The 12,800-nt window shown below is 42.6% G+C and overlaps 1 protein-coding gene across 3 annotated transcripts in view; it reads left to right on the top strand.

Annotated features, from left to right (window-relative positions):
- PDGFD (platelet derived growth factor D) overlaps nt 1-12,800 on the top strand; it is a 196,395-nt gene that overhangs the window by 149,582 nt on the left and 34,013 nt on the right. For 2 of the 3 annotated variants that reach the window (XM_048844112.2, XM_048844102.2), the window contains exons 4-5: nt 1,987-2,046; nt 9,061-9,262. In XM_048844112.2, the coding sequence (XP_048700069.1) occupies nt 1,987-2,046; nt 9,061-9,262 (262 nt within the window). The remainder of the gene's footprint in view (nt 1-1,986; nt 2,047-9,060; nt 9,263-12,800) is intronic. The other variant, XM_048844121.2, reaches the window with a different exon arrangement.

Genomic DNA, 12,800 nt, shown 5'->3' with positions numbered 1-12,800 from the left:
GTGAGCCTACTTGCAATTGAAGTCAATATAGCAACGCTGATTTAAACCAGCGAAGAATCTGGTCCTCCAGTATCACCCTGTATTGACTACCAAATTAAAAAAAATTGTAGGGCAGAGGTCCCCAACCTTTCTGTGGGAATAGCACATTCCTATTCCGAAAAGACTGTGGTGGGCTCCAGACACCCCGCCGCCTAAATGCCGCCGAGAAACGGCAATGCTTCTCGGAAGCATTTCAGCGGGTGGTTCTCTGATGGCCATGCTCAGCGGTGGCATTTCGGCGGCGCGGCGTCCTGTGGGCGCACACAACTGTCCCGGCGGGCGCCATTGCACCCGTGGGCACCACATTGGGGACCCCTGTTGTAGGGCATATTTTCAGTTGGTGTAAATTGGTATCGCTGAGGATCTGGCCTGCAGTTTAAGTGCATTTATCATGAAGTTCTGTTATTAGGACTGATTTATATACTTTGCACAAGCTGAATATCAGGCTGTGTTTGTGTTTCAAAATCTTTATATAGATTCATAGATTCTAGAGATCCATAGATTCTAATGCCAGAAGGGACCACTGTGATCATCTTGTTTGACCTCTGTACAGCACTATAGACCACAGAGCTTCCCTCAAATAATTCCTAGAGCATATCTTTAGCAAAACATCGAATTATGATTTTAAAATTGTCAGTGATGGAGAACCACCATGATCCTTAGTAAATGGTTGCAATAGTTAATTACTTTCACTGTTAAAAATGTATACCAGCCTCAATTTGAATAGTTTCAGCTTTGCCATTGGATTGTGTTATACCTTTCTCTGCTAGACTAAAGAGCCCATTTTTAAATATTTGATCTCCATTTAAATACTTAGACTATAATCAAGTCACCCCTTAACCTTTTCTTTGTTAAGCAAAATAGATTGAGCTCCTGGAATTTATCACTATAAGGCAGGTTTTCTAATGCTTTATCATTCTCGTGGCTCTTCTCTGAACTCTCTCCAGAGGGTTCCAATTTATCAAGGGCTAATGCATCGAAAGATCACATTCACTCTTTTGGCCACAGCATCACATTGGGAGCTCATGTTCAGCTGATTATCTACCACAACCCCCAAACCTTTTTCAGAGTCACTGCTTCCCAGGAAATAGTTCCTCATCATGCAAGTATGGCCTACATTCTTTGTTCCAAGAGGTATACATTTACATTTAGCCATATTAAAATGCATATTGCTTGCTTGCACATAGTTTACCAACCAATCCAGATTGCTCTGAATCAGAGACCTGGCCTCTTCAATTATTTTGCTCGGGACCAATGTCAGGCTGACTGGCCTACAATTACCTTGGTCACCCTGTTTACCCTTTTAAAAAATTGGCACAATTTTCTGTCCTTCAGACAACTTTCCTCCAGTCTTCTGGAACTTCTCCAGTGCTCCAAGATTTATTGAATATTGACATTATACAACCTTCATTTCTTGGTCTTTTAATGCTTCTAGTTGGAATAAATAATTTTTTAACTGGAAATGGACAGAACTGTCATGGAGCCAAATAATTCCTCAGTGTTTTTAGATTTGTTTCAAACTGGCCTGTCCACCATTAAATAATTGTTTCCTATTACTGTGCAGACGTCCAGGCTATATTCCATCTGGAAGTGCCTTTTTTTTTTTTTTTTGGTGATAATGGTATTTCTAATATAAATGGCTTGTTCCCATAATGTTTGAAACAAGTATTATTATCATTATTACTATTATTTAATATTTATATTACAATAGCACCTAAAGTCCTTAATCCCATTTTGCTAGGGGCTGTACAAACATAGAATACATAACTATCCCTGCCCCAAAGAGCGAATTCATAAGGGATGGAGAAGAAAAGCAGAGATCTCTTCTATGGAAGAGGTTTCAAAAGGATGAAGGACACAGAACACTGAGACAGTGTTTAAGGTCTGGTAGTTAACTTTAGGACATTGCCATGACTATGATTTTTCCTATGGGTTTTTCCCCTTTAGGATGATTTCCAGCCTGCAGCATCAGAAACCAACTGGGAGTCAGTCACAAGCTCTGTCTCAGTAAGTAGCTTGTTACTATTTTGCCCATGAAAGGATTGGTAGAATGGCTTTCAGTCCGATGTAAATGCATCTGCACAGGGGAATCACTGCTTGACCTGTAAGCAGGAGATTAACTGAGACGTGTTCTTCAAACTCATTCTAGACTGTCAATAATTTTTAGGGAGCGGAGGGTGGAAGGCAAGAAATGTCAGCAGCTATTTTAACCACATGGGATGGCCAGTGGGTAAATACTTAGCACTTTCAAACTGAATCTTCCCAACAAAAGAATTCCTTTACATTTTGAGCTATAAAGTGTCTTGGTCTAAACACATGAGCATATTTTGCAATAATTAGCATTAAAGGCAAGCCGGTAGGAGAATGGATTAACTTTTTTGAATGTTCATTATTGAAGATTTTTTGTATCACCAGCAATTAAATTAAATCTTAATTCGACACTTCATTTCATGTAACTAAATATGACTTTTTAAAAAAGAAAACCCAATTAAAAATCTCCCCATTCCTTCACTTTATTTGATTTATGTCACAGACAAAAAATCAGCTCCTGGCAGCATTTTTAGGCAAAACTTAGGGTGCGTCTACCACTGCAATTAAACATCCACGGATAGCCCAGGTTAGCTGACTGAGGTTTGCAGTGCTCCAGCTGGGGGGCTGTTCAATTGCAATGTAGACATTCGGGCTCAGGCTGGAGCCCGAGCTCTGAAACCCTCTCGAACGCAGATTTTGGCAACAAAAATGATTAGGGGTCTGGAACACATGAGTTATGAGGAGAGGCTGAGGGAGCTGGGATTGTTTAGCCTGCAGAAGAGAAGAATGAGGGGGGATTTGATAGCTGTTTTCAACTACCTGAAAGGGGGTTCCAAAGAGGATGGCTCTAGACTGTTCTCAATGGTAGCAGATGACAGAACGAGGAGTAATGGTCTCAAGCTGCAGTGGGGGAGGTTTAGATTGGATATTAGGAAAAACTTTTTCACTATGAGGGTGGTGAAACACTGGAATGCGTTACCTAGGGAGGTGGTAGAATCTCCTTCCTTAGAGGTTTTTAAGGTCAGGCTTGACAAAGCCCTGGCTGGGATGATTTAACTGGGAATTGGTCCTGCTTTGAGCAGGGGGTTGGACTAGATGACCTTCTGGGGTCCCTTCCAACCCTTATATTCTATGATTCTATGATTCTATGATTCTATGATTCTATGTTTAATTGCCATGTAAACATACTCTTAGACTCTGGGACCACACCATGTGGGAGAGTAATGCAGGCATCAAACTTGGTAATGGTACAGTCCCTCTGCCATATGTTGCGTTGTCCAGTCCCACACTCTCTGTGTGTATTCACTTGACAACTCCTTTTATATAACAAGTAGCAAGACAGATAGTGATCGGAGTGGAACTGACCTGTTAGGTCAAAGCTTGGAACACACTGGATGATGATGAAACTGTTACAATACTTATCCTTCACAGTAAAATGCTTTGAGATCCTTGGATTAAATCTGCTGTATGAGTCCTAATTCTGAGTAATAGTATTATCGAGGGTCTGGCTCTAGTAAACATATTAGAGGTTACCATGCAGAGGATATTAGGCTGGTATTTGGTAAATCATGTTCTCCTTCTATGATCACTCTTTTTCCTCCTCCTAACATGTTTAGTTTTGTTTTTTAAAAAAAAGCTTTGTGCATTTTTATCTGACACAATATGTCATTTGAAAAAATGGGAAATTGTCTTTGAAAATGGAAGAGAAAAGCTCCCTCATCAGGTAGCTGTGATCCTGAGATCAAATTACACTGAAAACATTGTCACAGTGATTGCCCTCACCATAGTAAAGTGCCAAAGATGTAAAATAATAATCAACAGCCCTTTTCCTCTGGAAAGCCCTTCACCAGATTGTTATTTCTATTTGTTGTATTTGCTCCTTAACACCATAGTATCAGAGCACTTCAGAATTATTATAATTGTTTATCATCTCAGCACTCCTATGGGGTAGGGAAGCATTATCCCCATTTTACAGATGGGGACCTGAGGCCTGGAAGCCTGTGGCTGAGCCAGAAGCTGAGCCCAGGTCTCTTGGTCCAGTTCAGTGCCACAGCTACTAGACACTCGTTCCTTCCCCACAGAGCACACCACAGTTAGGCAATAAGAATCAATAACCTTATTTCATAGCTAGGGAAATGGAGGCGGAGAAGATGAGCAATTTGCCCATGACCACAGAGTCAGGGCGAGACCTCAGGGATGCCTAATTCTTCAGCATAAAGAGGTTCACAATTCTACTGTGCATCTTCAGTCAGCATGGTAGGGCAGAACTTTAACCTGTCAATCATGGGCATAGTTATACTTTGCTCCTACCAGCCTAAAGACCCACTGTAAGATCTTGCAAGAAAAAAAACATTTGGGCAAGCACATATGCATTTTCCTGTTCCCAGGTTTGAGCTCAAATCACTGAACCACACTTCATGCTTTTCCTCACGAGGTTTAGAGCAGCACATCCGCCATCTACCTCTAGCCTAAAGTGCTGGAGCCCATGAATAACCCCAGAATGAGATCTTTCACCCAGCAGAGCCATTATGTCCAGTCCCCATGTCTTGTGGTTCAGTATATCATGATACAATACATGAAATACAGAAAGACTTCATCATCACTAATAAAATAGCAAGTATCAGAGGAGTAGCCATGTTAGTCTGGATCTGTAAAAGCGGCAAAGAGTCCTGTGGCACCTTATAGACGTATTGGACCATAAGCTTTCATGGGTGAATACCCATTTCGTCGGATGCATTTGATAGACTAGCAGTGAATCATAATGGAGACCAAATGAACTAATGGTCTGGTTCGGATTAGAAAAGAGCTGCTAGTGTGTCTTATGAAACTCACAATATGTTTCAGAGTAGCAGCATGTTAGTCTGTATCCGCAAAAAGAACAGGAGTAGTTGTGGCACCTTAGAGACTAACAAATTTATTAGAGCATAAGCTTTTGTGGGCCACAGGCCACTTCATCGGATGCATAGAATGGAACACATAGTAAGAAGATATATATATACATACAGAGAAGGTAGAAGTTGCCATACAAACTGTGAGAGACTAATTAGTTAAGATGAGCTATTATCAGCAGGAGAAAAAAACTTCCAACTTATCTGTATGTATATATATATATCTTCTTACTATATATATTCCATTCTATGCATCTGATGAAGTGGGCTGTAGCCCACAAAAGCTTATGCACTAATAAATTTGTTAGTCTCTAAGGTGCCACAAGTACGCCTGTTCTTTTCACAATATGTTGACTGTTTAAGTAACTAACAAGAAGGGTAACTCTGAGCCCCCCTCACATTGTAATGTTCTTCTATGTCCTCTCTCAGTCACAGAAGCCAGATGGCACAAGCTTTTCATAAATCTAATAATTAGCTCTTGGCAGGACAAAACAGAGGCAGCTTTAAAGTTACTTTTGGTCTGTCACATGATATAGCTGCCAATAGGTTATCTGAGCTACAATAATTCCTCTGCGTTGCCTATTGTTCTGAGAAAGTTGGGCTTTTTGTGTATGTGTGAACTGAGTTGAACTCCTTATAAAGTCCTGAGTAGAGATTTTAAAACCCAAGAAAGTGTGAATTCCCCCTGCTTTTATTGGTTTGACATATCCTGCAAATCCACAATCTGACCTGCAAGGCTCTCACAAAATGTAAGAAAATGTATGGCTAAACACATACAAACAGCACAATTCTCATCTAAATCTCGTACGTGTGCCTTTCTGAATAGAGCCCCTGACCTTTTTGGCATAAAAAGTACTGGCTGCTCCTACTTGAGCGAAGGGATATAGTCTATTAATTCCATTAGCAGTCCATTAAGTCCATGAGAGTGTCTATATCCACTTTGCGGACCAGCCTCTAGAGGACAACAAGATCATATATACTTGAGTAGGTTTGATGTTCCTCCAGTGGAAGGCATGGGAATAGAAGGCAGTCGATTTGCAATTCTGCTACTTATGCCGCACCCTCACGTCTTTCTCCCTATCCCCCTTCCCTTTGTTCTTTGACGGGAATTTAGGAACTGATTTTCTCTTTTGCTATAATTACAAACCAGTAACTAGCCTCACTGATTTCTCTGTATAGTGGGTTCCTAGTGATAATTTAGTGTGTTTCTTTTTTAACCATAAAAGATTATGTAAGCACTGTACATGACGACTGTGATTAGAACACCGAATTTCATATAGCATTGTTTTATGTAGCAGCACTTTATTCAGCTTACTGATGTGAGATATTTTGTTCTCATGGGGGTCCGATTCCCATCTTTTTGGCAATGTTTTTATTCCAAGGCACTTAGAAGTCAATAGAGGTTCTTTGCTGCGTGTCTTCCTTTTAATGAGTCATGAATTTTTAGAGCCGTCTGCATTGTGCCTCATTTAACACTGGATTGTAGAAGGGTTATGAAAGTGGGCCCACTGAAACTTATTTGTGATGGGTTCTGTGTTAAAGGCTTAATAATTTCCAGGCCAATACTGTTTAAAAAAGATCCTTTATTTCACATGTATGTGAAAAGACAGACGTTAGTAACACAACCCCCATTCTCATCTCCCCATGTAGTTATGATAATTAGCAAACTGCAGTCTTCTTTTCATGTCAGCACTGTATTATGATATTTTTATTTTTTCTTTCTCGTGTCAGATAATCTGGAAGGTCCATATTTGTAGCAAATTATATACAGTAAAATATCAAGGACTCTAAAGACTATGGCAACATTTTCTGGTGAAGACAAAGTTATATTTAAGTAGACTGGATTTTTAGTAAAACTAAACAGTTTTACTCAGGTTAATAGGCCACTGAGTCCAGTGGGACTACTCACCGGAGCAGTGCAACTTGCATAGATTTATAGAGTTACACGTGGAAGCATTTGCAGGATCAGGCTAAAATTGACCTTCTGGTGGGGAATTCAAGTGCTGTATGTCTCTGTGGGTATGTCTGTGCTGTAATCGTGGGATGTGATTGTAGCTTGAGTAGACATACCTGAGCTAGCTTGGGTACTTGAGCTGTGAAGCCATGGCAATGCACACTTCAGCATGGGCCATACAAGCCCACCTGGAACCATGGGTAATTGCTCGTGTGGCTAGCCTGCACTGAAATGCGCACTACTGTGGATTCACTGCTCTGGGACCTGAACTAGCTTTAATCAGGTATGTCTATTCAAGCTGCAGTCACGCCCCATGATTGCAGTATAGACATACCCTTTAGAGGACAGAGGGATTCTTTTCTTTCATTTTTCTGTCAATTTCAGTGTTTTAACTGAGAAAATAAAAGTCTGAGTTTTCCTGAATTTATATCCTATGCTGTTATACATTGTCAGCAGGTGATTTAATATGTCTTTAGAGAATGACACATCTGCAATCAGTTCTTTCTTGAGTATATTTTACACAGAAATTAGGAAATTTGAGGGTAGTTTGGGGGGAAGATGATATTAGGATATTGAATATTTGGGAATTGAAATTAGGACTTTAGAAATTTTGCTACAGTAAAAGTAAAACTCTTCTCTATAAATGCACATTAGTTATTAAAGGTCAGTTCTATCCTTAGAGGTGACTTAACTCCAACTGAACTCAATAGATGTGTATGCATCTAAGGCTGTGGTGTGCAACCTGTGGCCCATGGACCACATGCAGCCCGTCAGGATAAGCTGATTGCGGGCCACAAGATATTTTGCGGACGTTGACCATCCGCAGGCACAGCCCCCTGCAGCTCCCAGTGGTCACGGTTTGCCGTTCCCGGCCAATGGGAGCTGTGGTTGTCCACCACTGATCTAAGGCCTTATCTACATGTGTCATTCAGGAAACCTAAGGCAAATCAATTTAAGGTGCAAAGTCAGTGCACGTTAATTGAAGTGGTATGGTGACCCCCATGTGGATGCTCTCATTCAGGAGAGAACTGAGGCCACTTTACTCCTGGTGAGTGAGAGCATCCACATGGGATTTAATTTATGTGCATTGACTTCACACCCTCAGTTGATTTGCCTTAGCTTTCCTGATAGTCCCCCACATAGACATGGTCTATGGGTAGTATATGTTCCTAAATGCTTAGAAATATTAATCCCTCTTCGATGTGTGTGTTTCACCACTTACATTGTGTAGACCCTTACATTACAGTTTTCTAATTTCCTTCAGTATTTTTTTTCCAAATTCTCGTTTATAAACATTTGAAAACCAGAGTTAATTCTTCATTTCAAAGGGCCAAACCTTGAAGTCTTTGTTTAGGCCTTGCTTATGTTAACGCTCCAAGAAGAGGAAAGATTGTCCGTGGTTAGAGTATTAGCTTGAGCCTTGGGATAGGTTCCTTGCTTTGCTGCAGACTTCCTGTGTGACCTTGGGAGAGTTGCCTTGGTCTCTTTGTGCCTTAATTCCTTATTGTACAGTGGGGATCTACCTCACAGGGGTGCTGTGAGGATAAATACCTTTAAAGCCTGTGAAGCACTCAGATGCTATGGTAATGAGTGCCATATATCTGTAGATACTTCAATGAGATTTTTGTCTCCATGCAAACTGAGGAAAGGACTACACCTTTTAGGTACTGCCTTACTTTGGAGGCAAGAGAAAAGCAGCTCGTGCCACACCCTGTATAGGAACATAACGTACATGCTGGCTGGTGTGAAGGGCAGGATGTAGCTCTGCCTTCTTCCCACCCTTCCTGGCCCCCTTTGGAATGGCTAGCACTGTCCAGCAGCATTAGACCGGCTCACTCCTCCATCCACCTGGCAGCACCTGTCCTTGCTTGGAAAGGTGGGCAGTGCTTTTCTCCCTGGCCTCCTGGCACATGCCGGGGCATGAAGCCATCTGGCTCAGTGCAAGGAGCTCAAAAGATGGTCGAGGGTGATTAACAATACCAGGAGTAAGGTCACTGTGTCAAAAGACAGAATCTCAGTCCAATTTGGGGTCTTGCCTGGATATTCTGTGTGAGTCAGCTATGAGAAAAATCTCTCTGTAACTATTGACAGTTGTATTGAGTGGTGCTGTAATTTTTCAAAGTACACTGAGCTGTATGTCACTCTTAGGGGGTATCCTATCCCTCTCCATCAGTGACCGACCCTACCCTCACTGCGGAAGCACTAGACCAGACCATCGCTGGATTTGACACCGTGGAGGAGCTGCTCAAATACTTTAATCCTGAATCGTGGCAGGAAGATCTCGAAAATCTGTACACAGACACTGGACATCATTATCGAGGCAGGAGCTACCGTGACAGAAAGTCCAAAGGTAGGAAGAGACACTGTACATGTTCTTAATTCCAGGTGTTTGCTGTACACTTCTCACAGATGCCTTTGATTGCTTATCAAGTTCAGATTCAGATACCATTACCCATGCCGGAATCAATGGGACTAACTGCAGAGCAAGGAATTACCCAGCACAACTAAGGATAGGAGAATTTGGAACCTTAATCATTTTCAGTCTGTTTGATTAAGCTGGCTTCAGCCTGTTAATATTCACAAATGAAAACACAGGCACCTGAAATTATGTATGTTAAGGACAGATGGTTTTCAACTTCACCCTAAAGTATTATTTTGCATGTAAGGCATAGGATTCCTAAATTCTCGCATGCCTTTAAACGTCCTGTTTTAGGATTGTTCTGTGTTGAGTGGGGGATAATTACTTCTATCACATTGTACTTAGGGAAGCATCTGGCACAAACACCTGTATGTGCAGCTGTTTTTTGTTTGTTTGGGTTTTTTTAGATGTGAACATCTGACCGATTTCCATTATGTAGATGGGGAACATTATCGTGGTTTAGCATTTTTAAATGTAGTATAACAAAGTGTGCATCTCTGGATTATGTGTCTCTTCCCCTCCCCTCCCCCGCCCCCTTTGGTACAATCCATCCATCAAATGCTAAAGTAAAAGAGTGTTAAGTTAATGACACAAACTAATAATGATGAGGATGCACTAAACAGAAGGTCCAGCCACGACCTTGAAGAAATAAGCACAATGCTGCCCACTGAAATAGTACTGTTTGGTGGAGGAGGTATCTTGAGTGTCTAGCTCAGTTCTTCTAAGTGGTCATCGCTGTAGATTTTAACAGCTAATCTAATGAAACGTTTAACTCAGATTATGAATTCTCTTAGTACTCTTATCCTACATTACATATTCAGTATACATGTATTCTTATGTGTTTTGCTGAATATTTTTCTTAAATAATTAGCAAATTATGGGTCTGATTCTGCAAGCCCTTCAACCTATGGAATTCCCATTTAATTGCAGTTTGTGCAAGGAGAGACATGAGTTTTTTCTGATTTTTTTTTTTTTTTAGGGTCGGCACTGAAAATAATATTTGCAATTAAACTTCAGCAGCTGAGACCTTAGTACAATTTGATTTGAAACTGGACACATATAGGCCTTCATTTTCAAAAGTGACTGACCATTATGGTAACCTCAATTTTTGCCTGCCCAACTTTAAAGGAGCCTGTCTTTTAGAAAGTGCTTAGCAACAACCCTCTGAAAACCAGGCTGCTTTAAGGCACCCCAAAATGTAAGCAGCCAAAACCACTACCATTTTTTGGAAATGTAGGCCACATTTCTTTTGTTTAGTTTGTATTAAATGCTGGGACCAAACTGATCACATTTGGAGGCCAGTGAAACATAATCAGCTATGTGTCTCCTATTCCCAGACTGGAGTCAGCGCTGACGGAAATGTACACAAAAGACAAAAAGGAGCTGATTTGATTTTAATAGAGGCTGACAGGAGACCCTGATCTCTTACTGAGTTTTCTATCCAGATTTCACGTGAGTCTCAGATTAAATCTGATCCCAGTGCAAATGTACTGTATCTAAAGCAATGTATGCTGTGTTTTATCCATTCTGATCAGATTGGCTCCCAATACTGATCCGACCTTTCTGGTTGTCTGCAGGAAATCTGGATTAATTAGGGTTTCTCCACTGAGTACAATGGAATTCAACTCTTTGGCCTAGCAAACTGCTATGAAAAAGTAAAGCGTTTGCCAACGTATTTCTTAATTCAGGATGTTTTTGTTAGCGCAATGAGAAAAAAAAGTGTTCTCATTTTTTCTCCTCCTTTCTTCCAACAAAAGAATGGTTCTCTGCTACAAACACTATACATTTCAGTCCAAAATGATTATATTCGTTATAAACCTGGTGTGACACTTTCTCAGGGTGCCCAAGACTAGGTCACCATGTTATCCTCCTCTCTCCGCCCCACAATGAGAGGGAGTCTTTCTTGTAGTAGCCAGATGTCAGCTCCCTGACACTGCCTGCCCTTCAGCCACTCCAGCACTCTGCTCAAGGCTCTCCCAGCCCCTGCTTGATCTACTCTAGTCCCTGAACTCCCAGAAGTGTCCATGTCATGCAGTGAACCACTCACTGCTAGACTGGCACCTCCTCCTGATACACTTGGGATTAGCTTGCGGCCAATGTCCCTCTGTCTACGGTTTGTACACTGTCACTTTGTCTCTGCTGTCCACTCGCAGCCCCTCTCTCAGCTCCAGGAACTGCAATGTCCTCTGCATGGCACGGCCCTCTGGCCATGTCACTATCCATGTTCCCCCCTTCCAGGAGAGGTGGGCTCCTCACTAGTCCTAGGCAGTCTTCCCACTCACTGCCTTGGTGCCACTCGGCCAGTGGCTGGTAGGGGAACCCAGGCCTGCCCTCTTCTCCGGGTTCCAGCCCAGGCATCTTTAGCTCAGCTGTCTGGGCCTTCTCTCTCTGGCCTCACTGTTCTATTCCTGGGCTTCTTCCTACCACTGGTTCCCTTCTCTTCCTGGGCCTACCAGTTCCTAAGCCTCTTCCCAGGGAGTTACTTCAGTCTCCACTCACTCCTCCCTTTCTCCTAGGAGTGTCTGCTGTCTCCCTGCAGCCCATTTTCCTTTCAGCTGCAGGGCTTTATAGGCCCTGCCTATTCCTGCCCAACTGGGCCTCCTTAACCAGCTGCCTAATGAGTTAATTGGCCCATGTGGCCCGCATTAAACCCTGCAGGGTGAGTGTGGGGTAGTCACCCCCTATAGCAGGGGTGGCCAACCTGAGTCTGAGAAGGAACCAGAATTTACCAATGAACATTGCCAAAGAGCCACAGTAATATGTCAGCAACCCCCCATCCGCTACCCTCCTCCAGCCCCCAGCGCCTTCCGCCCACCAGCAGCCCTGCCAATCAGCACCTCCCCCTCCCTCCCCACGCCTCCCACCTGCTGTAATCAGCTGTTTTGCAGTGTGCAGGAGGCTCTGATGGGGATGGGGGAGGAGCGAGGGCATGGCAGGCTCAAGGAAAGGGGCAGGGGTCTTGGGGAAAGGGGTGGCCTGGTGGCAGGACCTGGGGCAGAGCAGGGGGTTGAGCAGTGAGCCCCCACAGCACATTGGAAAGTTAGCATCTGTAGCTCCAGCCTCGGAGTCGGCACCTATGCAATGAGCTGCATATTAACCTCTGAAGAGCCAGATGTGGCTCCGGAGCCATAGGTTAACCACCCCTGCACTATAGTATCTAGCCCCTGTCACTAGACACTCGCAGAAATTGCCAGGTAAGCTGTCCCCAAAGAGCCAGTATATGCAGCTTGACTGGTACAACTCAGAATCAGGTTATTTATAACAACACATCACTGTAATCTACTTATAGCAAAAACAAAAATAAGAAAAGGAGTACTTGTGGCACCTTAGAGACTAACCAATTTATTTGAGCATGAGCTTTCGTGAGCTACAGCTCACTTCATCAGATGTATACCGTGGAAACTGCAGCAGACTTTATATACACACAGAGAATATGAAACAATACCTCCTCCCACCCCACTGTCCTGCT

This window comes from Caretta caretta, chromosome 1, assembly GCF_965140235.1.
Source record: "Caretta caretta isolate rCarCar2 chromosome 1, rCarCar1.hap1, whole genome shotgun sequence".
Classification (NCBI taxonomy): Eukaryota; Metazoa; Chordata; order Testudines; family Cheloniidae; genus Caretta; species Caretta caretta.
Note: the sequence above shows the minus strand (reverse complement) of the source record. Positions and strands in the feature narration are given on the sequence as shown.